A 25,581-nucleotide genomic window follows, 5' to 3' on the forward strand; every position below is an offset into this window, starting at 1 on the left:
AATAAAAGAAGAAGACATTTTAACAGCGTGACCCACCGGTGGGTCACCCCGGCGTAAACGTGTTAAATAAAACTTAGTATTTTTTTTTCAAAATGCACTTCTTTTTTTTCTAAATAATTTTTAAATCTATTCATCGTTATACTTAAATCGACAATAATGTAACAAAATGCATGTTTGTTAACTTAAGGGGCATTAGAAACATTGATAAGTTTTTAATTATTTTAGAACTGAGGTTAACGTATGTATAAATAAACTTATTAGCTCTCTGGAATTATATTATATATTTTGTTAATCTTATTATGACTTATGGCACTAAAATTGAAATTTGGACGTGTAGAACACTTTTTTGCAACATTCCTTTAAATTTCTGTAGTGAAGAGGTTAATTAAAAGTTTGTGTTTTGTATAAATAATGTTAATTTTTCCTTTTTAAATGCCTATTACTCGGGGTTTAATTATCATAGAAGCAAAATATCATCACCAATTGAAAGATATATCAAACATTTATATTATTAAAAAATATTATTTTCGAAAATTTTCATTGAAATTTGCTTTCTTATGGTTACTAGACATCTTAACATAAAGAATGTTTAAATTTTAATAGTGGTTTTTCTGTTTATTTAACTACTCACCTAAAACTTGAGAATTAAAATTCTTTTGAAATCACATTCACCATAAAATACTTTCTCATTGCGCCAATTGTTAAACTTAATGTGTTAATTAATCAGAAATTTTCGACAACTTAGTCGTCTATTAGATTCCCGCCCTTGGCTGGATGCTTGAAGCACTGGCGTCCTTGGCATCACTCTCTGTACGCCACAAGTCCTTCAATATAGCCTTTACATTAGTTACTTGTTTGGAAAAAAAATTGAATCGAAATTTTCAAATTAACAGGACGTTGAAATAATTCAGAATTGAATGAAAACGAATAAAATCTAATTTCATCAATGTCATCTTGACATTTATTTTCTGCGCAATTTGGACATCACGTTTGGCGCTGATTTCTTTTTAATTTTCTTTAAGCAGCTAAAATATATTTTGGAAATAAATTTAGATTTATTTAAAAGGCCTTACAGCTGTTCCTTGAAGGCTCTGATGACCTATTAAGTAACGCTCTTTAACGAAGCAGAACACGCTGTTTATAATATTTTTTTTTACGAAGTATGTACTGCTTCATGAACTCAACAATCAACGAAACTTGAAATCACATGTCCAAGAAATGACTCGTCGATGATCAAAATATGGCTCAATAGTGAAAATTTTAGAACTGATTAAGAGTCCTAAGCCTTTGACGAGTCTTACAACTGATTAAGAGTTCGATGAAATGGGGGAAGTTCTTTTCTGTAACGTTTTAATAAATCATTTTGTGGCGATTAATTTTTGAAAAATAAACTTATGTCATCCATTTTATTAAATAAATCGAATTTTGAAAGTATTTAATAACATTAAGTTCCAAATCACTAAATCGAAATAAATCGGCTTATAAATTCATGTAACTAATAACCAAGTGCTTCTATTTCAGCTCCAATTTGGCTATTATTTTCAGTACTTTTCACCAATACCATTTTTACTGTTCACTGCGAATTTCAGAACATACAACCTTTAGTTCCTTTATATAGCTTAAAATACATTCAATGTAAAGGTTGTAATTCATTTTTTTAGCTTGCTTTTTTTTCACTTTAATTTTTAGGCTAGCAATATTCCATTTACACAGATGTTTTCTTTAAAAACAATAAGTGGTATGTCTGGAAAATTCGCTAATATTTTGCTTAGATAAGTCTGTTACATAGCGTGCCTTATAGTCCACCACTAAAGTCGTAACATTTGTAGGGCTGCAAGCCAGGAAGTAGAATTATTACGACACCTGCTCTTGTTTTAGGGAATGTGCATTATTATTTGTAGAGTCAAGCTGAGAGCAACATTTTTTGTAACAAATGTAAGAGTTAATTCAAAAAAAATTTCTTCGTTTCATACTGGTAAAATTGAAATAATCTTCCTTTTAAAATTCTCAAATATACAAATTCAATGTAAAAAAAATACATTTTAATATTATAGGATATCAAAATAACGAAAGAACATCTAGGATACCAAAATTAAACAACATTTTCACTATTTGAAGAGAGGAGTAGTAAAACATTTACCGCTGATATTTGCTATGGTCATGTTAAAAAATTTACTTAAATCAGTTCAAAATTGAAGATATCATGCATGCAAGATATCACGAAAACACACTTTTTTTAGTTTGCGAAAGCTTTATTTCATTTCTGTGCATTAATGCAAATCTAAGGCAATTCCACCATTTACATATTTTACAGATTTTAAACAATTATAACTCAGTTAAAAAAAATCCGTAAAGTTCCAATAATTTTTTTCACAAATAAGTGATTTGTAATTTAGACTCATTAGACTTGGTGTTACTTCATTAGTAATTTTCATTAATTTAAAAACTTGTTTTTTAAAAAATAAAAACCGGGTGGGAGTTACGAGCTTAACACAATATGATACTACCATAACAGATAGTTTTAAATTTTTAAAAATTTCAAAAAAAGGTTTTAAAAATTAAGTCAGTGTAAATGACACAAAGACTCATTTTCAGAAAAATTATTAAAACTCCTCGAATTTTTTTAATTGAGTTATATGCTTTTAACGTCTGCAAATATGACTTTCCTAAATGGTGAAACAAATAAAAAGAAGACTTAATCGTGGTTTAATCGTGTGCGCCATGGTCTTGAAATTTGGATAGTGAGTGCAAAGGGAACGGAAGGGACATTCGAGAAATTTTTCTCACGGTTTTACATTAGGCATTTTTGAAAAGTTAACTAATTCTATTTTCAAATAACATCAGTGATGTTTTTTTCATATATATATATAACCGTCGTTGAACAGCCTACCCAAATGAGGCCACCACTACTAAAATTCAACTCCGTAGCCTTGTAATTTTGAACCCAATCCAGAAGACAAGGGAACTCCTGTATCAAGCATTGGAAGAAATTTGCCTTCGTGGGGGACTTTTTGATGGAACTAACCAGCATTTGCTTTACATGGAGAGGAAAACCACGAAAACATCCCACGGTTAGCCTGACGGCAAGGGGTCTCTAACCCATGATCCGCCTACCAATGAGGATATCTTACATCAGCATTGTAGTCGGGGCAAGCCGGATGCGGAAATCGTATCGACCAGCCGCCGCTGGAATTCGAACTCACTGCACCTCATTGGAAGGTGGAAATCTCTATCCCATGAGACATTACGGCTCACCCGTGATGTTTGTAGGTTTAGGTAAATTGTTTGGTGTGAGGAGTTTCATTGCATTTTATTTAATAAATATTTGTTTTTTTATTCATTCCGTCATGTAAGCATGCCATGTTCTTGTCATAGCATGCAAAGACTATGTCACTGAAGTGATGTTCTTAACGTTAATTAAAACCACGTGTTTATTTTGATCACGTTTAAGCTTAAGAAATGTGTCACTAAAAACTGAATTATTTCAAATCAACGGTAATTAAAGAGGGAAAAAAAAGTTATGTACTTGATAGCAAAACTACTGGAGAATAATTGCTCTATTGTGGTCAATAGAACTGCGATCAATAGCATCATTTTCAGTATCGAATAACGCTGGATATAATTACAATAATGAGCTAAACTTCCGATAACGTATTTTTGCTTTATCTAATAACGCAAAGTCACCAGGGGAAATAAATAATAATAATAAATAAATAAAATTTTGAATTATTTAATTTTGTCTGTATGTGCCTCCCAGTGTCGTGTACATTTTCGCAAATTGATTAATACCAATTTTCAATTTTTCTTATACTATTCGAATAACCAATTAGAACAAGCATATTATAAAATTCTCATACACCAGAAAATGGCTTTTAAAAAAATGAATAAAAATTTTACTCTTGTGCTTTTTTTAATAAAAATGTTTATTAAAAATGATAATTAATTATAATAAACCTCACTGTATGCAGCAAATTTTTAAATTCCATACAGTATATCATAATAAAAATATTTTTTAATTCGGTTATCATTAAGTTTCAAACGAAAATCATTACAAACTGTCTTTCTCAGACTCAAATTACAGAATCTGCTATGTCTTAATGAGATGTGAGAATGCTAAGAAATTTTTTTTAAACAAAATAGACGAGTCAAAACTTGAATTGATTATAAAATAAAATTTAAGTAAAAAGATATAGAGTAAATGTGGTTGCGAGAAAGAAACTTGAACTTGGTTATTTTAATCTTATTTAATTACTTTTTTACTTTCGACACCCACTATTTTACAATACCCAAAACTTGCCACACAAGATCATCTTCAACTCAATTATTACACGTATAAAAGGTAAAACAAATTTTGACTGAAAAGGCAAAAGATTAATTTAATTCCCAAGATCATTACCAATAGCCTATTGTGCAGTTCTAGTATGACGTAAATAAAGTGCTAATATTATTAATTTTAAACTAAAGGAATGTCTAGTAATATTTGCGATTATGAAATGATTTTTTTTTCATTAAAGAAAGTTGCGATTTAAATTTGGTTAGAGTTTTGCTCTCTTTATATTTATTTTAAATAGTTATAGATTGAGAGTTTAAGGTTTAAACTCTTAACACAGAAAATGGAAAACTCATGCATAATACTGAAAAATAGATGAATTTTATTTATTTATTTATGTTTTTATCACAAAATTCAATTAGAATTTATACCTGCACGTAAGGTAGGTTAGAAATGCATCTTCTAAAGTAAAAAAAAAATTTATTAAAAATTCCCACACTAACGTCTTGCAAACTGCAGTTCATTTCACCACGCAGAGCGAACAATTTTCTTTAAAAATCTAAAGAAAAAAATTTTTTTTTTCTAAAATTATTACTTTGATGAAGTAAAAAAATGAACAGCAAAGTTTTTCCGCAATGTTTACGTGCTTCGATTAAAAATTTTAAACTTAGAAAACAATAACAATATTTTTCTTATTTTTAGTTCATAGACATCAGTTTCCAATGTTTTACATTTAAAAATAGATTATGAACAGTTTTTGTTTAATTAGTTCATCCAGTTGGGACAAAACGCATTGAAATCGGTACAAATATTTGGTTCACGATTTTTGTTTAACGCTTTTATAATAACTGTATAAGTGTAAACTTTAAAAATGAAAACATGTACTTTTTGAATTGTGTAGTTAAATTATCGATTCAATCGACAAAAAATGTTATTTTACATGCACCTTTTTTATATATTTGCGTATTGAATTTTTTATTAAAAAAATGTATCTTGATCATGAAAGTCTCATACAAGATAATATAGTCATTCTACTCTGAAAAATTAAATAAAAAACTGCAATTGTTTTATTAGTGTTTTGAAAGAATGAAATTAAATTTTTATTTTAGTAAGAATTAAGGTGCAGAAGAGAAATAGAAAGTTTCAGTAAGTCATACATTTCACGAAAACTTTAACGCTAAACAAAGATATTTTTTTAAATAAGATTTAAAATGAAGTACCATTTTGCTATTTCATGGTCGCCAACACATTACAACACCAAGAATTAATACTTATTGCTTATTTTTTTAAAATATTCTTAAATGTTCTATCTCCGTGAATGTTTTATCTGTTAAATATTTTATTAAATATATAGTATTCCAATAAAATATTCCTTGAATATTCAATGAAGCACCCCTGAATATTCTGCCATATTCCATTCATCATTTTTAATAGAATAATCAGCTACACGTCATTCGTTCTTTTCTCATATTCAGTAATGCACCTTTTTAGTTTTCTTTTTTATATTAAAAAAGTGTTTCATGAGTTGAAAGCTTCCAGAAGTTTCCATCTTCGAAATCCCGAGTACATAAATTTTTATATCGAAGGAAAGGGAATATGAAAACTCTTAAAATCATGCTTTTGTCATTTTGAACAGTTATATATTTTTATTTATTTAAGCAAGAATAAGTCTACGTCATCAACCATTTCATTGATAATGTTGCAAAAAATTCGAAACTATCGCCTTCAAAAAATATATATTGGCAATTTTTTGGCGCAATATATTAAATATTAACTTATATAATTGCCTTTTGAGCTTCAGTTTTGAAAAAAAAAACAATCCAAAAAGCCCATAAATTACAAAATTTCTAAAAAGTTTGATTGTACGTTATATTAAATTAAAAATTGTAAGTTATGATGAACTAATTTTCGATTCATGATTACCAATATCTGAAACCTGTCTCGGTTATGGAGAAAAAATATGGTACCTTAAAAGTCATTTTATTTTTAATTAAAAGAAATACATTTTTGAAATTAGTAAAGCTAAGATTCGAATTAAAACCCATGTGGCCAGCACTGCTTCAACTTGTTAATTTAGTCTTTTTCTCAGGTGTGTACCGTGAATCAAAAAACAAATTTTTAAAAAATGAATAAATAAATAAAATTAAAAAAATATCACCCAAAAAAAAAATTTGCTCTAATGATCTGCTTTTCTCGAACTAAGGATTAAAAAAGCTGCCCTCAATTATAATTAATAAATGATTAAGAGAAGAATTTCTCTAAAATAAATATATCTTTCTTTCGACAGCTTTGGATTTTTAATCTAAGTATGGGAAGTAGCCGTAGTTGGAATATACAGTCCGAATCATTGCCTATGGTCCCAATAGTTTAGCCAGAGTAATGTTGAAAGCTTAGACATCTTCATGTTAAATTCACTTTTTGCATATTTCACCATATTGCGGTGGATTCGGAACTAAAAACAAAATTTAAATGAAATCAGTTCATTAATTCATGAGAGATAAAAATTTAAAAACCCGTATCTTTTGAAATATAGTAACTAAAAAATTATTCGATCGATTTTGTTTAAATTTTGTATTTTTCCCTTCATAATTACAAAGTTTAAAATGGTAGGTAGATAGGTACTTTGTTTACGTCGCACTAGAGCTGCACAATGGGCTTTCGGCATCTGTTTCGGAAACATCCCTGAGGATAATCCAAAGACATGCCATCACAATTTTAATCCTCTTCAAAGGGGGTAGCTCCCCTTCTTCAATAGTCTGATTGATGACCTGTTTGCGAAGTCCATCACTTTACGGTAGAACAAGACAGATACTGTGCACCCTCTGTCCCTTCGCAGTCTTATCAAGTGATCACCCACCCGTTTACTGAGAGCTGCCAGTAGTGCTTGACCTCGGTGTTCTATTGGGATTCGTGTCTTTACGATCAGGCCAGCGCTTGACAGAGTTTAAAATGTTGTAAAAATTAGTTTTTATTTTTTAAACAATTAACAATTTTTGTCGACTATTGACTGCTCTCTGGGCGAAACTATTAGGACTTTATTTTCCAATAAGCGAATACCTTCCCTACATAGTTTGGTGATCGAAAATCCTAATCCACTGAAATTTTCATTCAAAGAAAATACATTGTTTTCGTGGCAGATTCCTAAACTTCCTTTCGCGTCAGACTCCTAACCCTTGTAAAGGTGCTAAATATGTGAATATCAGACCAATAGAGCAGAAGTTATTTCCGCTGATAACTTTTTGTTTCATTCGCTGTACAAATTCTTCCTCATTTTTTTAAAATAATATTTTAACTGAAGCTCTTCCTAAATATTAAGTTTTGAAAAGCGTAAAACAAGTTTTCGAAATCTCTAACATCTAAATAATAAAATAAAATTTTTGATTTAAATTTCAAACTTCAGCTTGTTTGAGATGCATATTTTTCGAAATGTAAACGCATGTTTCCTCTTAACCTACTATACATGAAAAAATTGCGAATATTGCAACGATTTTGGATACATTAAAAAAGTCTTTGCTATTTTATGTTACACATTTTTATTAGCATTCAGGAAATAAAATAGGTTATTAAGTTAGGAAAATTAGCAACAAGCTTTTCATTTGCTTGTTCGATACACTCAAAAAATTTGCATTTCAAATAACGATTTGAAATTAAAATAAGTCAATTATTATTACTCGAACTTAACTTCTATTTTTTCCGATTTCCTATTTTTGTAGTTTAGTTTTTTACGACTTTCTAAATTCTAGTTAAGAACTTTAAGCATATGTATATCTATTTTTATGATTTTGTTACTTAATCGTAAGATTTTTTCTTTTGGTATTTTATTAATAAAATGTTATGAGTTTTTGTAAAAATTATAAAGGTCTTATAAAAAGCCAAATATTTATCACAAAACCTTTGGCTTTTCACAAAATCAAAAATTATTTTTAGCTACAAAGGTGCATGGAAAAGTTAAAAAATAAAATTTTTATTACAGAGTGCGTGAATTCTTCAGGTCATTGCTCTCGTTTGATAGCTGCTCATAATTCCATTGTATGAAGTGTTTGGGAACTAAGTTTAAAAATTAACGTAATATTATAATTAATCGATAAAAACGTAATAAATGTAAGTGATATAATTAAAAAAAAATTTAATTCTTATATTATAACAACAATTTATGTTACTTGTAAAAATAACTTCATTTTCTCTGAAAATTTTTCATTAGTAAAACTAATATTTTCAAGTCATCTCAAATTGTCAGGATCCAAGAATTATAAACAAAAGTAATCCCGAATAAACCTCGAAAAAATTCTAATATACTATTTACTCATATGCTCTTTAATCCCCCTCCCTATTATTTCCTATTATAAATATGTAATTTTTATTTTCACAATTGCATTATTTAATTATTATTTACTTTTATGCATCGCAAATAAAAGTGTCTTAAATAAATATCGTAATGCTATGACTGTCAAAATTAACTCAGCTAAATCTAAACTACAAAATAAAAATTTAAATTTTTTTATTTCGTATTGTTAACTAACCTGATTCAAAATCTCCCATTCTCCAGTAGTTGGCAGCGTTAACGTGCGCCGAGATTAACCACAAAGATCGATAGAGTGACTTAAAATATAATAAACAAATCAATGTTGGAATTTAAAAAGCAAACTGAAACTGATTTACTAATTTTTTTTAGAACATAATTTAAGAGAAAAACAAACGTTTAGGCTTCGTAAGAAAACGAGTTGTTTTGGATACACATAATATTCCCTGTTGCTAGAGGACACTAGTGACACCTAGTGACATGATAAAACCAAATATCCCAATCAATATAATTTCAAACTAAGATTATGAAAAGAATTCAAGATAAATTTATCCAAAAAAACAAAACAGTGTTGATTTCTCTAGCTTTTAACTTTCACTTTTTACTAATGAAAACGATAAAAAACAATCGAAATATCGTCAAGAATGAAACGAAAATTTGCATTCCTGATATTTGCTTGACCACTAAAAATGCTCCCGAAAATCGTTTGCAGTATGTAAGGCGGTCTTTTCACCACAGCGCTCCTGTAGCCTTCCGCAAAATCGAACACGATGCTATTCTAGCTATTAAAAATATTCAAACGACAATGAGAAAAATACTGGTGCTTCAAAAATAAAATAACTTAATAAGTAGTTTTTTTTGTGAAGATATTTTCGATTTTTTATCTTTTTTAAAAAAGAAATGTAAGCAATGAGGGAAAAAGTGGGAGGAGTTAAAATACGGATGATGTTCGCGGAGGGAAACTAACATAATGAGGGGCGCTCCGGTCCGCTTTTATCGTGCTGTGCGCTGCCTTGGCCTGACATTTAGTTCCTGACTGATCCAGAAGGCAGTTGTGTTGTGTTTGATAGTAGCGACTTCGGCAGCAATTTCGTTGTTTTTTTAATTCATTCTGATTTTTTCGGAACCGTTTTTCCTTTTTACTATTTCACATTTCTAACTACATACGTAGAAATTATCAGTAATAGTTAGCTGGTTATATCTTCTTATAAAGGACTTTTGACGAATTTTTAGCGAGTTTCTACACTTTGAAGAAAGTAGAAAACGATTTCCTTTAATTCAAACCGCAGTTTTGGTTTGAGATCTCTTTAATTTATTTAGCATTAGAAAGTTGCCAAGTTGCAAGTTTGGCGATAAATGTTTCCAGCCTTTTAAGAATTAAAACTTCAGTTTGCTGCTTTTAACAAATTGAGCTCGCTAGCTTAATCGTAGTATTTATATAACTTATACATAACTTTGTGAGAACGTTTTTAAACGTTAACTTTATATTTTTGAAAACTATTTTCAATCTTCAGTGGACGTGGCATCCAATATCAAAGTGAAGCAACTACAACAGAAAGGTTAGTGTTTATTTATTATCTTCCATTTTAAATCTTGAGTATTTAATATTTTTAACCTTAGTTTCAGAATAAATGTAAATTGTACTTTTCGGCTTAGGTTGCAAGTTAGGGTTTACAAAACTAGTTAGCGACTCGCTGTTGTTGTAAAGATTAAGTTAAAAAACATTTGTATTTAATACTTAAAACTTAACTTTTAATTTATTTTGTAAACCGTGTACGTTTATTAAAACTTTATTTAAGAAACTTCTAAATTTATGCTTATATTTTTTTTTGGATGAATCTTAAAATTTTCGCTCTGAATTGAAACATTTAGAGCTATTTTGTGAATATCTTTGAATTAAGTGTATACGATTCATATTAGTCTTTATATTTTTAATTCCTTAAAGACAGCTCGTTAAGTTTTAATTAAAATTGTTTAATGATGAGTGTGCGATTGTGTTGACGTATAATTGTTTATTAAAAAAATAAATTTCAGGGAAATGGAAAATTACGAGGTTGCATAATTTTAGTTTGATATATATTGTTAAATTAGCTTTTCCGCTCACCGCTTTAGATGGCAATTTAAGGATTCATCGATATTCGCAGTCTCTTAAAATCTGATAAAAGTTGCTTTTCCGCATAGCGTTGAAGTTGTCTATCTGTTTTCTTTCTTCTCTTGCTAATGCCTAGCAGTGAAAACACGTACACATCGATTTTTCCGCAGAAATAGGTAGAAATCTTTACCACAAAAATGAGTTAGAATTATATCCTTTCTTTTAGTTATGAAATTATACTTGTTTACAAAGAAGTTACGTTTACTTACATGGTGATTTTAGTTTAGCTAATATTATATATCTAGAATCAGCGACTTGTTTGATAAATCTAAATCTGGTCATAAAATATAAAAATATGTTAGACGTAATGCAGTGCTAATTTTTGTTTTGCTGATTGTTGAAGTAGACGTGAAAGCATATACAAAAAGAAAAAAAGAAAACTTGTAAAATTTAACGAGATTTGAATGCAATATGCTTAAGTTTTCTGAAATAAAAAACCGTGGTCTATATACATTTTTATCGTTTAAATAAATATGTGACTTAATTTATGCTGGATTATAGTGCAGGTAAAAAATGAATATCTGTCACTTTTTTGAGTGAGGAAGTTATTTGCTTCACTTTCGATTTTAAGTAAACAGATGGTCACGCACTTTTTAGAGTTTGTTGATAAAAATGACAGCTGTTGTTAATCTGTCGTAGGGCCGACAATTTTACTGCACTGTATGCCTTTATTGAATTTATGTTAATGACTAGATATAGAATAAGATATTTTTACAAAATTACAGCTACAGGGAATCTAAATTAGTTTATTTAAAATCTAAATTGGAATTTTATTGGAGACAAGCGATAAACAGTTACATAGTCAGTGTAGATTGGATGATGGATTTTAAAATTTTTATGTATTGTCCGAATAAGTTTTATTCATTTCATCATTAAATTTTATTTAAATCTATAATTTTTCATCTCTCTCCGAATTTTTTTATTTTAATTTTGTTTAAAATCTAGTAAAAACTACAATTTAATATCATACGATTTTTATTTTCTGTAATTGTTATTTTTATTAAACAGATTTAACTGTAAACATAGTAGTTTAATGATTTAAAAACAAACACTGAACATATTCATTTTTATATAATCTGTTAATATAATATTGCAACTGTATATTAGTCACTTAATGATATGCTTATGAAAGCTTTGGATATTGTACGATAATGCATGATAATTTAAAATCTGTTAGGAAAATTAACAATGGAACAATCTCCTTGATATGATAAACAAGTAATTTTTTTTTTAGGAATTAATAAAGTTTAGCGGTATGTGAATGATTAATTTTATCTCCGAATTTTATCTATGTTTTTGCTCATATATCAAATTTGCAAATTAAATATTTATGACATATTTTGATACTTTATTTAAAGTCAGAATTTATCTAAACAGTGGAGAATGCTATTGTGTTGATTACATACGTTGACAACTTTTTTAGATCTATCAAATAATGTTTTCTAAAAACTGATTTAAGATTAACAGAGTTAACTTTTTAATTAAATTAGGAGGCATTAAACTGTTATTTAATTGAAAATTAATTTTTTTTTAATATGTAGTTTCTATTGCTGTTCAATTATCAATTACAAAATCATCAATTTCAAAACATAAAATTTAAGTCAAAAAATAAAGTAGATGGCACTGCAAAGCTTATGCTTGATATTTTTTTGTGCAATTTTGCTCTGCTTTCTTATAACAATTTCTGATAATATTTGGCAACGGTATTGCTATTTTTTTTTTTTTTGCTGTTTTAGAATATTTATTTTAGAAGTTTGGTGCTTTAAATCGTTAAAAAAATGTGTCTGTATGCAATTAAAGTTGCACTTTTTTTATTTCTCGTAATTATGCTGTGACTTACAATGTTTTTCGTTATAGAGGAATTTTGCGTCATTGTTCATTAAGCAGCTAACTATTTGAATGAGAACAAATGCATTATTACAAAATTAGTAATCTGGATTCAAGCCCTTTAGAAAGATGTAAATCGGCTTATATGTTTAGAAATTAAATAGGTATATTTTAGCATAGCTACGATAGTTGAATTACGTGATCTTACCGGCAGAAACATGAAAGCATTTTTTAATTTCACGTAATGATTTTCTTAAAGATTTAATTATGTCGGTTTAATCATCTCGTTAAAAGCATGAACATAACTCAATCTTTTTATATTGCAGATATAAATAAAATATTGATATGTGGGAAGTGTATAGTATCATTAATGATTGACCTTATATACGCGTTTTTTCCCTTCAATTATTTGAGCAGTAAATGCTTTTGCTGCTTGTGAAACTCGCGACCCACATATAAACTGCATCCAATTAAAAATCATTAGAAATAACTTTTTAACGTCTAAGTAATAAGCATTATTAGACAAATTCTGTTGATTTTTACTTTATTTCGTATTTTTAACTTATCTATAAAATTATGTTTGTATGAATAGTTAAATTAGCTATTTTTAATTATTTTTTTCTTAAAGAATTTAGTTATACGAATGACCAGAGTTGGATGATATTGCAAATTTTCAGAGGACACTATCTAAATTAAAACCTTCTGCAAGCATTGATTAACTCTTGCAACTAGTTTGAACCCTTTCGTCACCACCTTTGTTTGAAGAACCACGGATATTTTTTAAAAATGTTCAAATATTATGGAACTCTAATGATTCATACTTACAGGGATACGTTTGGTAAAAAGTAAATGTTAAGTGCAAAAACACTTTTGAAATTGAAAAACTACCAGAAATTTGAGCAAGAAAATAAAATTATGTAAGAAGTATTTATCCACAGGATTTTATGAACGTGATAATAAAAATGTCGATGTGCGATATTTTATTTAAACTGAAATAGCTTAAATGTATTGATGTTTGATTTTAAGATGTCTTGAATACGAATCTTTATATTTATTTCTATAATCGCGTGAATACGAATTACGATGTTTAAGTAACTTGAACACGATTCATAATGACTTTTAAAACGCGATATTTGATATATATATATAATAGTGAAAATACCAAACGTGCTGCTTTATCTTAAATCGCGTAGATAGAAAACGTGATATTTGATTTTAAATCACGTGAATTTAGTTTGCAATGGTGGAATAAGCGTAAAAATGAATTTTTTCTGGGGAATTCAAAAAAGTAACTTTCATTGAAGAGGCGGATTCTTTCTTTTCTAGTAATAGTAAAAAATTAATAATATAAAATAGTAAATATATTCCACTAAGGTAGCAAATATTTCACGAATGTCGATCGTGCATATTATACAGATCTGCGAGTAACCCAAGTATCTAAAGTGACCAAGCGTTTGGAAACCCAGACTACTTGCAGACATGTATATTGATCTTTCGCAATGAAGTTTTAACTCACTATATTACGTTTTAATACAAGCGATTATTTTTTATACACAAAATTTTTTACGATATTAAATTTATAAAACTACTTTCAATGAAAATTTAGTGCGTAAATGCAATTAAATCTAAAACATAAACTGCCAGTTTAAGTTAGCCTAAAAAATCAGCGTATTCATTTTAACTTATGAATTAGAAAGAATCTGGCTATGAAATTATAGAAAATTAAAGCTTTAGAATATATTTCCTTACTTTCATATCATTCATTATCCGTTTTAAGTGGGAAGTTGTACGTTTAAAAAGGAATAAAAAAAAAAGAAAAGCGTCGCGAAACAGTTAAGATGACTTAAACCTTAAAAGTTTGCTAAGAGGCCTAGATGTTACCAAATATATTCCTTGTAATTGTTCGTTGTACCTTTTATTAAGCATTAATGTAGCTGGTATTGTGAAATTCTTCGTTATTTGACATGAAAATATAACGTATATTGGTTATGGCGAGAAACGCTTAAGTTTAATTCGTTATATATATTTACCCATTTTGTTTCTGTTAAGAGTAAGTCTTCAAGCGTTTACTTGCATTGAATTTTTTTTTTTGCTTTTAATACTACAAATTTTAAATGATAGATTTGCATGGAAGCAGAGTGTAAATTCAATGGAATATTAGTATTTTTAGATTAAAATTAATTCCTCTGAAGTATTTTGGCTTGTTTAAAAGTCTCATTAGTGACTCCTTACCTTATTACTTAGAAAATACATTAAGTTTTCATTCGTTAAAACCAATTTTTAGTCCTGTATGCAATATGGTATTTACATTTGATATACATCTTTTTGCTGATAACGTTTTTCGAGATTTATTTTTTTTATTTTTTATGGAGCAGCATTCACTCATTTTTCTTAAAAATAAAAATAAAAGCTAATACTATGCGTGCAAGAGTTTATTTTTTTCGGAAAAGAAAAATGAAGTTCGTCTATAGTTAGAATGAATTAATTTCAAATTATCTTTGGTTTCAATTTAATATATTTCTGTTAAATTCATAACGATTTAAAATATGTTCCCATCAATTAAGAAAAGCACAACCAAATTCTAAAGATCGCTCAGAATGGTGGAAATAAAGCAGATACACAAAAACCTTCCACTTAATCTCGAATAAAAATTATCGCACTTACTAAGAGAATAAGTAATCCGTGTTTTAAGTGGAGCATTTCACCTGCGGTTGTAATCTGCTTATACCTTAAGCAGATTTTTATTTTTAAGGCTTCCCCTGTAATGAAAGTTGACAAGTACTTTAGGAGGAACGACCTTCTAAAAGTTGGATCTTTTAAGCTTTTTAGTTTTGAAAATTTGTTAATATTGAATGCGCTGCTTTTTAAAGCCTTTTGAAACTTTGTTTTGAATAGTGGCAGATTTTTTTTTTAACTTTATGCAGTGCTTGGTTTTTTTACTGAACATAATTGGTATTTGAAAAATAATATATCGAAATATATATATATCGTAAGAACCCTCGAACATTTCATTTGACTTAAAAGCGGATGATTCTCGCTTTACTAATTTGTTCTAATAATGCACAGATATTGAATTTTTTTTTATCATTTACTATGTTAAATAATTTTTTTAAAAATATAATAGGAACATTCCAGGTGTGTGGATAACGTAAATTGTTTCTTCAAAAACGTGACTATCTATTAATGTCTATAATGTCATATGTATTTTATCCTGAAACAGATATTTTGTTTAGTTTTATAACTTTTTTCTAAACTTGCCTTTTTTTTTTCAAATTAACTTTTCGGTATATTTTACCATCATAAGCAGAGGTATGTTTAGAAGAAATTTGGGTCCGTTAACGGACCCTTCACAAAATATCTCTTCATGAATACGGATCCTTCATAAAATATTTTAACTTAAACAAATTTGTGAAGGGTCCGTTTTTATCTTCATTATTGTTTTGTTAATCGAATTAACCCTTCCCTGAAGGGGGGGGGAGTAAGACGGATGTAAACGAACTAAATTTTGTCTTCGGCAAACGCTGCTTCCTTTATTCGTCCGAAATTAATATTCTGCATTCAACAGTATAAGCTAAATACCAAATATTTATTTGTTGCATCACTAATTTAGTAGCTGCAATCGCTGTTTATTTTTTAAAATTTAATTTCTTAATTATAATTTTACTGTGTTGAGCATTATCTTGTACGTCTTTACAATTTAAAAACTCCTTGAAAAAGTAGCATAACGGACCGGACCCGATTTGCACAAATTCACGAAAGCGGACCCTGGTTGAAAGAATGTGACTCAACGTTTATTTTATATTCACAAATTATGAGTAATTTTTCACAATTTTACAAAAAACGGACTTTTCACAAAATGTCTGGACAGACCCCTGATAAGACTTAAAACTTAAGCTGTTTCAAATGGCGAATTTAAGTTTTATTAAATTGTTACATTGCTTCCAATTACTCAGATATTTTTAGCACTATTTTCTTGGATAGTATAGGTAAAATATTTACATAACTCATTTGAAAGCAATATACAATAGCAACATAGTTTTTATAACAATATGAAATCAATAAGTTTGTCTTTGGGTTTCAATGTTCCCAGAAGTAATGGTTTTGGTGGCAAAAAGTGACACAAACTTTTTTTGAGCTAAGTGTACTCGTTTATCAATTTTTTTACTCGTTGTTTTACTCAGGCATGATAATTTATATACATTTTGTTTAAGTTATCCTAACATTAAAAAAAAAAGGAAGCAATACTAGCCAGCCTTAAATGTTTGATCGCAAATTAGAGGTCTGTTTAGAAGAAATTTGGGTCCGTTAACGGACCCTTCACAAAATATCTTTTCATAAAAACGGACCCTTCACAAAATATTTTATCTTAAAAACGGACCCTTCACAAAATATTTTAACTTAAAAACGGACCCTTCACAAAATGATTTTTCTTTTAATCGGACCCTTCACAAATTTGTTTATCTTCATTATTATTTTGTTAATCGAATAAACCCTTTCCAGGGCAGAAAACAAGAAAGATGGATGTAAACGAATTAAGTTTTGTCTTCGGCAGACGATTCTTCCATTATTCGTCCGAAATTAATATTCTGCGTTCAGCAGTATAGGCTAAATACCAAATATTTGTATGTTGCATCTCTAATTTAGAAGCAGCAATTGTTGTTTATTTTTTAAAATTTAATTTTTTTAATTATAATTTTACAGTGTTGAGCATAATCTTGTATGTCTTTACAATTTAAAAACTCCTTGAAAAAGTTTTTTTTTCGCAATAACGAACCCTATTTGCACAAATTCATAAAAGCGGGCCCTGGTTGAAAGAATGTGAGTAATTTTTTCACAATTTCACGAAAAACGGACCTTTCACAAAATGTCTGGACAGACCCCTGCAAATAGTGAGCTGGTCTCTGCAAATTTACCCCTTTTTATATGTAATAAAATAGGTTTTTAAATGTGAGAGTAACTAATCAGAGTAACTTCAAATTCATATTTTAATGCCGTTAATGAAAATATCTTCAAAAGTATATTAATTTGTATCAGATGTAATATTGTATTAGATTATTTTAATTCATAATAGCGTACTTTGTTTTTTTATGCCATAAATAGACATTTAAGACAAATATTAGTCTTATAATCAGCATCCGTATTGTTGAAATTTTTCATATTGTACGCAACCTGTTACCCTTGAATAGCCTATGTGACCTGAGTGCTTAACAAAAATAGGCGAGGATAGACTACGTAACTAGCAGATTTATTTAAATTTTTTATGTCAAATTTCCTAGATGAAAATTTAAATTTTGAAATTTTACGGTTCATTTACTATCTCTTGAAACGTAATTTTTTTTATAAAATGTTACGCTAGAAAGTTGATAACAAATACAGGGAAATTAAGTAGATGTCATTTATTTTCGCGTAACATTGAGAATCTTTTTTTTTTTTAAATTTGTGCTGTAATTCAGATTTTAATCTAAAATTATTAGTTATATTTCTGCAAATATTAAAAACCATACAGTACTATACCTTTTAAAATTTCATGCAAATTTATATTATTTTACTTAGAAATAGTTAATTAAAACTGTATTCATTGCGGCATCGAAAGTCAATACTTATCGCTTCTCTTCCGGAAAATGTTGTGCGGCCCTTAACCAGGGTCTGTTTAGAAGAAATTTGGGTCCGTTAACGGACCCTTCACAAAATGATTTTTCTTTAAATCGGACCCTTCACAAATTTGTTCATCTTCATTATTATTTTGTTAATCGAATAAACCCTTTCAAGGGCAAAAAACAAGAAAGATGGATGTAAACGAATTAAGTTTTGTCTTCGGCAGACGATTCTTCCATTATTCGTCCGAAATTAATATTCTGCGTTCAGCAGTATAGGCTAAATGGCAAATATTTGTATGTTGCATCTCTAATTTAGAAGCAGCAATTGCTGTTTATTTTTTAAAATTTAATTTTTTTAATTATAATTTTACAGTGCTGAGCCTAATCTTGTATCTATTTAAAATTTAAAAACTCCTTAAAGGTTTTTGCTCTAACCGGACCCTATTTGCACAAGTTCATTAAAGCAGGACCCTGGTTGAAAGAATGAGTCATTTTTTCACAATTTCACAAAAAACGGACCTTTCACAAAATGTCTGGTCAGACCCCTGCCTTAACTCATTACTTGGCGAAATTGAAAATTATGAAATCATTCAATAAACATGTTTGGACTGTTTACATATAGACCAGCGTCAGTTACAGTTGTGATTTACAGAGTGTGTCAGTTACAGAAGGATTTTTCTTCACAAGTTGTTTAAAAAATTCATATCCTTAAAAATTTTTCACTAAACTTAAGTTTATGAGAGGTGGAGAACGATTTATAATCAAAAGCTACAGAGAGAATCATATTCAAATATACTATGGTGGTATTACGCTAGTATGTGCTTATCGATTGTATGTGTATAAATATTTTTAAGTCTTGGAACTCAGTATCTTTAAATTTTGCAAGTTTTTAGTCTTCGCTATTCCTAAATATATTTATTCCTAATTTATTTTTCTTCTAAAAATAAAAAAAATTATATTTAAGGCGTACCTTTTCCTAATTAATTTCAATAACATCACTTTGTTGTTAATAATTTTCGGTAAGCTCATTACAAATTTGATGTTTATAAGCTCACTTCCTTAATAAAATTTTATTTCTTTAGTTGGAATTAGTCTTCAGCTAGAAAGCGTAACGAAAAACATTTAGTTAACGGACCTCTAAAGATAAAAGTAGAATTTTCTTTAAAATAAGTAAGTAAATAATGTAAGTTGATTAATATATATTGATATAATTGCTATATTAAAATGAGAAAAAAATATATGGCGTTTTCTTTCTGGTACATTATAAAGTTTTTAAGAGATTTATATTACATCATGGAGTCTAAGAAAAACATTTGATAATAGCAGGGGTCTGTTTAGAAGAAATTTGGGTCCGTTAACGGACCCTTCACAAAATATCTTTTCATAAAAACGGACCCTTCACAATGATTTTTCTTTTAATCGGACCCTTCACAAATTTGTTTATCTTCATTATAATTTTGTTAATCGAATAAACCCTTCCCAGGGCAGAAAACAAGAAAGATGGATGTAAACGAATTAAGTTTTGTCTTCAGCAGACGATTCTTCCATTATTCGTCCGAAATTAGCATTCTGCGTTCAGCAGTATAGGCTAAATACCAAATGTTGCACCTCTAATTTAGAAGCAGCAATTGCTGTTTATTTTTGAAAATTTAATTTTTTTATTATATTTTTACAGTACCGAGCATAATCTTGTATCTATTTACAATTTAAAAACCCCTTGAAAAAGTTTTTGCAATAACCGGATCCTATTTGCACAAATTCATAAAAGCGGACCCTGGTTGAAAGAATGTGAGTAATTTTTTCACAATTTCACGAAAAACGGACCTTTCACAAAATGTCTGGACAGACCCCTGATAATAGTTAATGTTGTCAAATTAGTGCTAAAGAGTAACCCTCAAAGCTGTTAATATGCATATAATTATGAATATTATATTACATAATTCTTTAAACATTTTAATATTCAAAAGCTTAATTATTATATAACTAGAAGTGGAATTAAGGATTAAGTTGTATTTTTAATAGCTCAGGGTTAGATATTTTGTCGAATTCGTACATGTCTTTTCCTACCTTCAATCCCATAACTTGCTGTAATTTTGGATTTAGTACGTTATAAAAAAAAAAAATTTCACATTCCGGATTAGCCGCTGATTTTTGCTTTTTCATAAAACAACTTTGTTTTCATGTTCTCAATAAGTTAGGACTGTTTTATTTTGGCATTCATACTTTTCTAAAAAACATTAATGTGGGCTATTACCAGTGTTAGGGCTCTCCTCAAACTAACATTTATGTTAAGTACGTTACGTACTTAAATAAGTTACGTATATATATTTATATAAATTTGTTTACAAATCATAATACGTTTTGCTCATTGTCTGCTGGTTGAAACCCCGGTTTAGACTAAATTTTTTTAAACTTTTAACTTAATTTTGTTACGTTTTGTTTGAGCTGAACCAAATAGAATAAAATTATTATTTCTTTTCAAAATTTAGTTTTGAGTTTAAACTTTGTTGCTCTAAATAAACTTGTTACTCTAAATAAACTATCATGTAACTTTTAAACAGTTACGCAACATTGAAATGCAACTATGCATGAAAAGTATAAATAAAATTATTGTAACCAAATTGATTAAGTTGTGTCGAAATAACTTATAATAAAATTGAACATCCCCACATCAATGTTTTTGTTTTTAAATAAAATTATGCAATATCTGGAACTATGCATATTATTGGTGAACGACTTTTGACAATGAGTTTTCTTTATCTTGGTAAATTCATTGCTTGCTGCAGTAAAAAACGTAAATAGAAACCTATTGCTTTATTGAATTTCATGCCGTTATTCATGGAATTTTTCCCAACCCTGATTTATTAAAATTTTTAGTTTGAAAGATAACTCTAAGAATTTAAAAGTACGCTGTAATTAGGTGCGGTAAGAATAATTTAATCATTAGTTCATAATAAACATATACAAGTTTTAGAAATTTAAAATATCTGCTGGTAAGATGAGATTTCTGCGACAGAACATATAGCTCAGTTTTGTGTCAATTTTAGGTCTGGGCTCTATTGAAATTATTTCTGAATTAAAAAAAATGAAATTAACGGAAACTTGTTTTCGCGTTACAATATGTGTCAATTTTGCAGCATTATTTTTCTTCTAGGCAAATCTAAGATGTTCACCGGATTTTAAGTGTCACCCGCTCTGTAGATAAATTACAAATTTCTTTTCAATGAATAGGACTAAAACAGCTTACGATGTGTATCTTAAAAAAGTATTTTATATCTAGGCTATAAATTGAGAATTTTGCACTAAATGTTGAGCAATTACTATATTTCTAAAATTTCATAAGTCTCCAATTTTACAATTTGTTAAAGTTTATAATTTATAAATTTCTAAAACTGAAATAGCCGTGCGAAATATTTAATTGCAATTAACTATTCATATTTAGTATTGCTAATCAAATTTTAGGCTTTGGTCTCCTGTAATGTGTATGGAAAGTTTTTTTAACTCTTTGACGCCGATAAGACCAGGAGTCTGTTTAGAAGAAATTTGGGTCCGTTAACGGACCCTTCACAAAATATCTTTTCATAAAAACGGACCCTTCACAATGATTTTTCTTATAATCGGACCCTTCACAAATTTGTTTATCTTCATTATTATTTTGTTAATCGAATAAACCCTTTCCTGGGCAGAAAACAAGAAAGATGGATGTAAACGAATTAAGTTTTGTCTTCGGCAGACGATTCTTCCATTATTCGTCCGAAATTAATATTCTGCGTTCAGCAGTATAGGCTAAATACCAAATATTTGTATGTTGCATCTCTAATTTAGAAGCAGCAATTGTTGTTTATTTTTTAAAATTTAATTTTTTTAATTATAATTTTACAGTGTTGAGCATAATCTTGTATGTCTTTACAATTTAAAAACTCCTTGAAAAAGTTTTTTTTTGCAATAACGGACCCTATTTGCACAAATTCATAAAAGCGGACCCTGGTTGAAAGAATGTGAGTAATTTTTTCACAATTTCACGAAAAACGGACCTTTCACAATGTCTGGACAGACCCCTGAAGACACGGGTGTGCTTTTTATATCTATTTTTTTACTCTATTAATAAGCAAAAATACATTTCAATATTTTTTAATTATAAAATTGTCTAATAGTTACTAAAACATCTTAAGATATTGATGCGAATATGATTAAATAATCTTAAGTCCAAAAAAGCAGTTTGAAGTATTTTCTTTTCATTCAGATTCAAAAAGTATTGATTTTGTAAATGTCAAACTATAAATTGATTTTGTTTGTTTTTGATGATGAATTATAGGTATTATAGGTTCCTTTTAGGTATAGATAACTGCAAATAAGTACTAAATTTTTGTTTGGAAGATTTTACCTTTAACCGAGAAATGTTGTATTTCATAACCACGAATTATTCAAATGTTTAATAAATTTTCCCCTCATTTTATTTTTAGTAGAGGAAGATAATTTTCGAATAGATTTAAGTTTCGTCAAATGACCTTAACACGTTCTCTTATCTTTTTTAAGCCCTTTAGTTCATAAGTTTTTTACGCCCTTAAAAATGTTATTCACATTTTATATAAACGTATTTTTAATTTTACCCTATTCACGTTAACTGAAGTAGTAGTTGTTCAATCTCCGCATTTCTGCAACTGTTAAAATTTGCCTTGTCAAAATTTTATAAATTTAGTAACGTATATATATCCGAGTGAGCAATGCAGTTTTGCCTACCCGGAAGTTCTGGTTAAAATGGAAGTGGAATAATAGTACATTTTTAAAAGTTGGCCTGGGCTTTTATTAGCTGGTCTATTGTCTGTTTTTAGTTTATATAGAGTCGTAGTAAAAATAATTTTAAATGAAAGCTCTTAAGTTATCACTACCATTTTAAAAATTTGCGAAATAAGCCCAAAACTAAGAATTTCGGAGAATATGATGGTGTAAAATTTGGAAATTAATTTAAATATTTACTTATAACTATTAAGGCAATATTTATTTTGGCTTCCTGCAAGGATAATTTTGCCTGTTGATAGCGAAAAAATTGAATTGTAATTGCAGACAGAATTATTTTCTCTATTTTACCAGAGCCTAAACTCACAATTGTCAAATTATCTTGCTTTTTCTAAGTAGGAAATTTTAGTATGTAATAGCGATCATAAATTAAATGTCTAAAACTGCAAAATTAATAATATAACTGGATGCTTATATGTATTTTGCGTGAAATTTTATTTAATATTTGAAGTAGCAGTAAAATATGTAATAAAATAAAATTTGAATTATATTTGACCACCACTATTTATAAATTATAAACGCATGTGTAAATGTGTGATAATCATATGATAGGATATTTTAGCTTTCAAGTTAAAATATATTTCTATCTGTAATTTAATTTTACTAAAAGAATCACCTAGGAAAAACCATAATCGGAAAGATCAAAAGCAGGCTGGTATGAAATTGTATTATTCCAAAAATTAAAATCTTTAATTTTTGAACTAAATAAATACGAAAGTAAAATCTTGCAGAATAATTGGAAATTATGAATTTATAGTACTGATCTTCAAATTATAAAAATTTTACTTTAACGGAAATATTAATGGCTTAATTTCAAGAGTTTTTAAAAACAAATTGTGATTATATTTTTTAAAACACCGTAGCATTTTAAAACATCGCAGCATTTTATCTTCATATTTTGAGATAGAAATATGCCCGTATTAAAGGAGGAAAGTAAAATTTTACTTCAATGATAATTTTAGATTAGATAATTTTTATTAAAGTCTGATTCAACTATTTTAAAGATTTGCATTGCTTGCAGAATAGTAACGTACCAATTTTTTTCCGGAGGATTATTCCAGCTGCTGTGGTCCCCAGACGTTTTCCCCATTTTATTCCAAAGTTCTTTTCGGCAGAAGGGCAAAGCGTACTTACATTGTTCTCTTTTCTATGGGACCCCCTCCCCCTAGAATTTTTTTTTATGCGTTGCTCACGCGCACACAAAGGGCCAAACGCAATTCAATGGGGAGTTCGCCTCGTGCCACGTGGCAATTGTTAGTTCGCTTTCCATATATATTTTCAGTCTATCCTGAGGTCCCAGATACGTGAGGGATGGTATAGGGAACTTTCCCATTTTCAGTCAGAGGTTTTTTTTTTACTGCTAAGGTAGTTTCGATTTCCCCTTCTATTTTTTCCTCATTTTTTAGTTTGTTTCGGTTAGGTCAAGGATTCATCAGTTTTGTTAGAGCCATTAATTTTGAGCAGTTGTAGCTGTCGTCGAAAAAAAAAATGCTGTTATTTCCTTTAGCTTTCCGCGGTCAAATATTAGATATTTAGTTGCACCTTGCTTTCATTGCTTAGTTGCTCGACGTCGCTAGGAATATTTCTAAACTCTGTAAAGTTTTTTATATGTATTTATTTATATTTTTATATATTTTTGTGATCTGCGTGAAACAGCCGATCTGATTCTGAGTTAACGACTATTAATGTTTAAATTCGTACCCTTGTAATTTTGAACCCTACCTCGGCGAGAACTCCTGGATTAAGCATTCTTACAAAATAGCCTTTGTAAAGGACTTTATAATGGGGACTCGTATTTGAGTTATATTGCGACTGAAACCACGAAAACCTCCCACGGTTAGCCTGACGGCTATGGGTTCTAACCCGTGATCCGTCTACCTAATATTTTACTTCAGTATTATGGTCGGTATGAGCTAGATGCATAATTTCTATCGATCAGCCTTCGCTGGGATTCGAACCTGAATCGCCTCATAGGGAAGCAAGCGCTCCATCCCAGAGTCCCCTCGTTTTTTAAATTCATTTAGTAACGTTAACAAGCTTCTTCCTAAATTTAGTCCACTATTGATACAGTTTATTGACACGCATGCAAGTTGCCTCAGCTTATTAACGCCTATTAAAGCTGGTTTTAAACATTATTAGAAAAAATATATTTACAAAGGCTGCTCTACAAACTTTATACTTTGTAAAAAAATATTTTCTAGTGGTAACTAAATTTGTTTCAATGTATTTTTTTCTGAAATTAGATCTAAAGTTAGTTTCCGTACCACTATTTGTAAATGATTCAAAATTTTATATAAAACTCCACTTTTTATAGATTTTTAACTTTTTTAAACTACATTTCAGATTTTAAATACTTAATTCAGATTTACTTAACATATTAATAAATGTTTTTAGAAATATAACTTGAAAGTTTCTACTAAGCTCAAATTTAAAACTTCTCACCACATGCCTTACGTCCTTACGATAACATTAGCTTTAAAGTAATTTTCTGTGTGCACCACAATCCAGACTTAATAATTTAATCCATACGTTACTTTTTAGTGTAATCAAAATAAATTATCGAATGAGTAGAAAATGTGGGAAAAAATTAATTTGAAATTTCGCACCAAATGTCGTAACAAACTAAACTGTAAGTTTT

The 25,581-nt window shown here is 28.7% G+C and overlaps 2 protein-coding genes across 23 annotated transcripts in view; one reads left to right on the forward strand and one right to left on the reverse strand.

Moving 5' to 3' along the window:
• Positions 1-9,050, reverse strand: part of LOC122269131 (cytosolic carboxypeptidase 6-like) — a 534,894-nt gene extending 525,844 nt beyond the window's left edge. Inside the window, exon 1 of the mRNA XM_043040819.2 lies at positions 8,791-9,050. Within this exon, the coding sequence (XP_042896753.1) occupies positions 8,791-8,809 (19 nt within the window). The 5' untranslated portion in view covers positions 8,810-9,050. The remainder of the gene's footprint in view (positions 1-8,790) is intronic.
• Positions 9,051-9,483: 433 nt separating this feature from the next.
• Positions 9,484-25,581, forward strand: part of LOC107453796 (ELAV-like protein 2) — a 74,588-nt gene continuing 58,490 nt past the window's right edge. For 7 of the 22 annotated variants that reach the window (XM_016070745.4, XM_016070749.4, XM_016070747.4 and 4 more), the window contains exon 1: positions 9,591-10,129. The gene's annotated coding sequence lies outside the window, so the exon portion shown is untranslated. Of the gene's footprint in view, positions 10,130-19,228; positions 19,317-25,581 lie in introns of all 22 variants that reach the window. The other 15 variants (XM_071183423.1, XM_071183426.1, XM_071183424.1 and 12 more) reach the window with 7 other exon arrangements.

This window comes from Parasteatoda tepidariorum, chromosome 7, assembly GCF_043381705.1.
Source record: "Parasteatoda tepidariorum isolate YZ-2023 chromosome 7, CAS_Ptep_4.0, whole genome shotgun sequence".
NCBI lineage: Eukaryota > Metazoa > Arthropoda > Arachnida > Araneae > Theridiidae > Parasteatoda > Parasteatoda tepidariorum.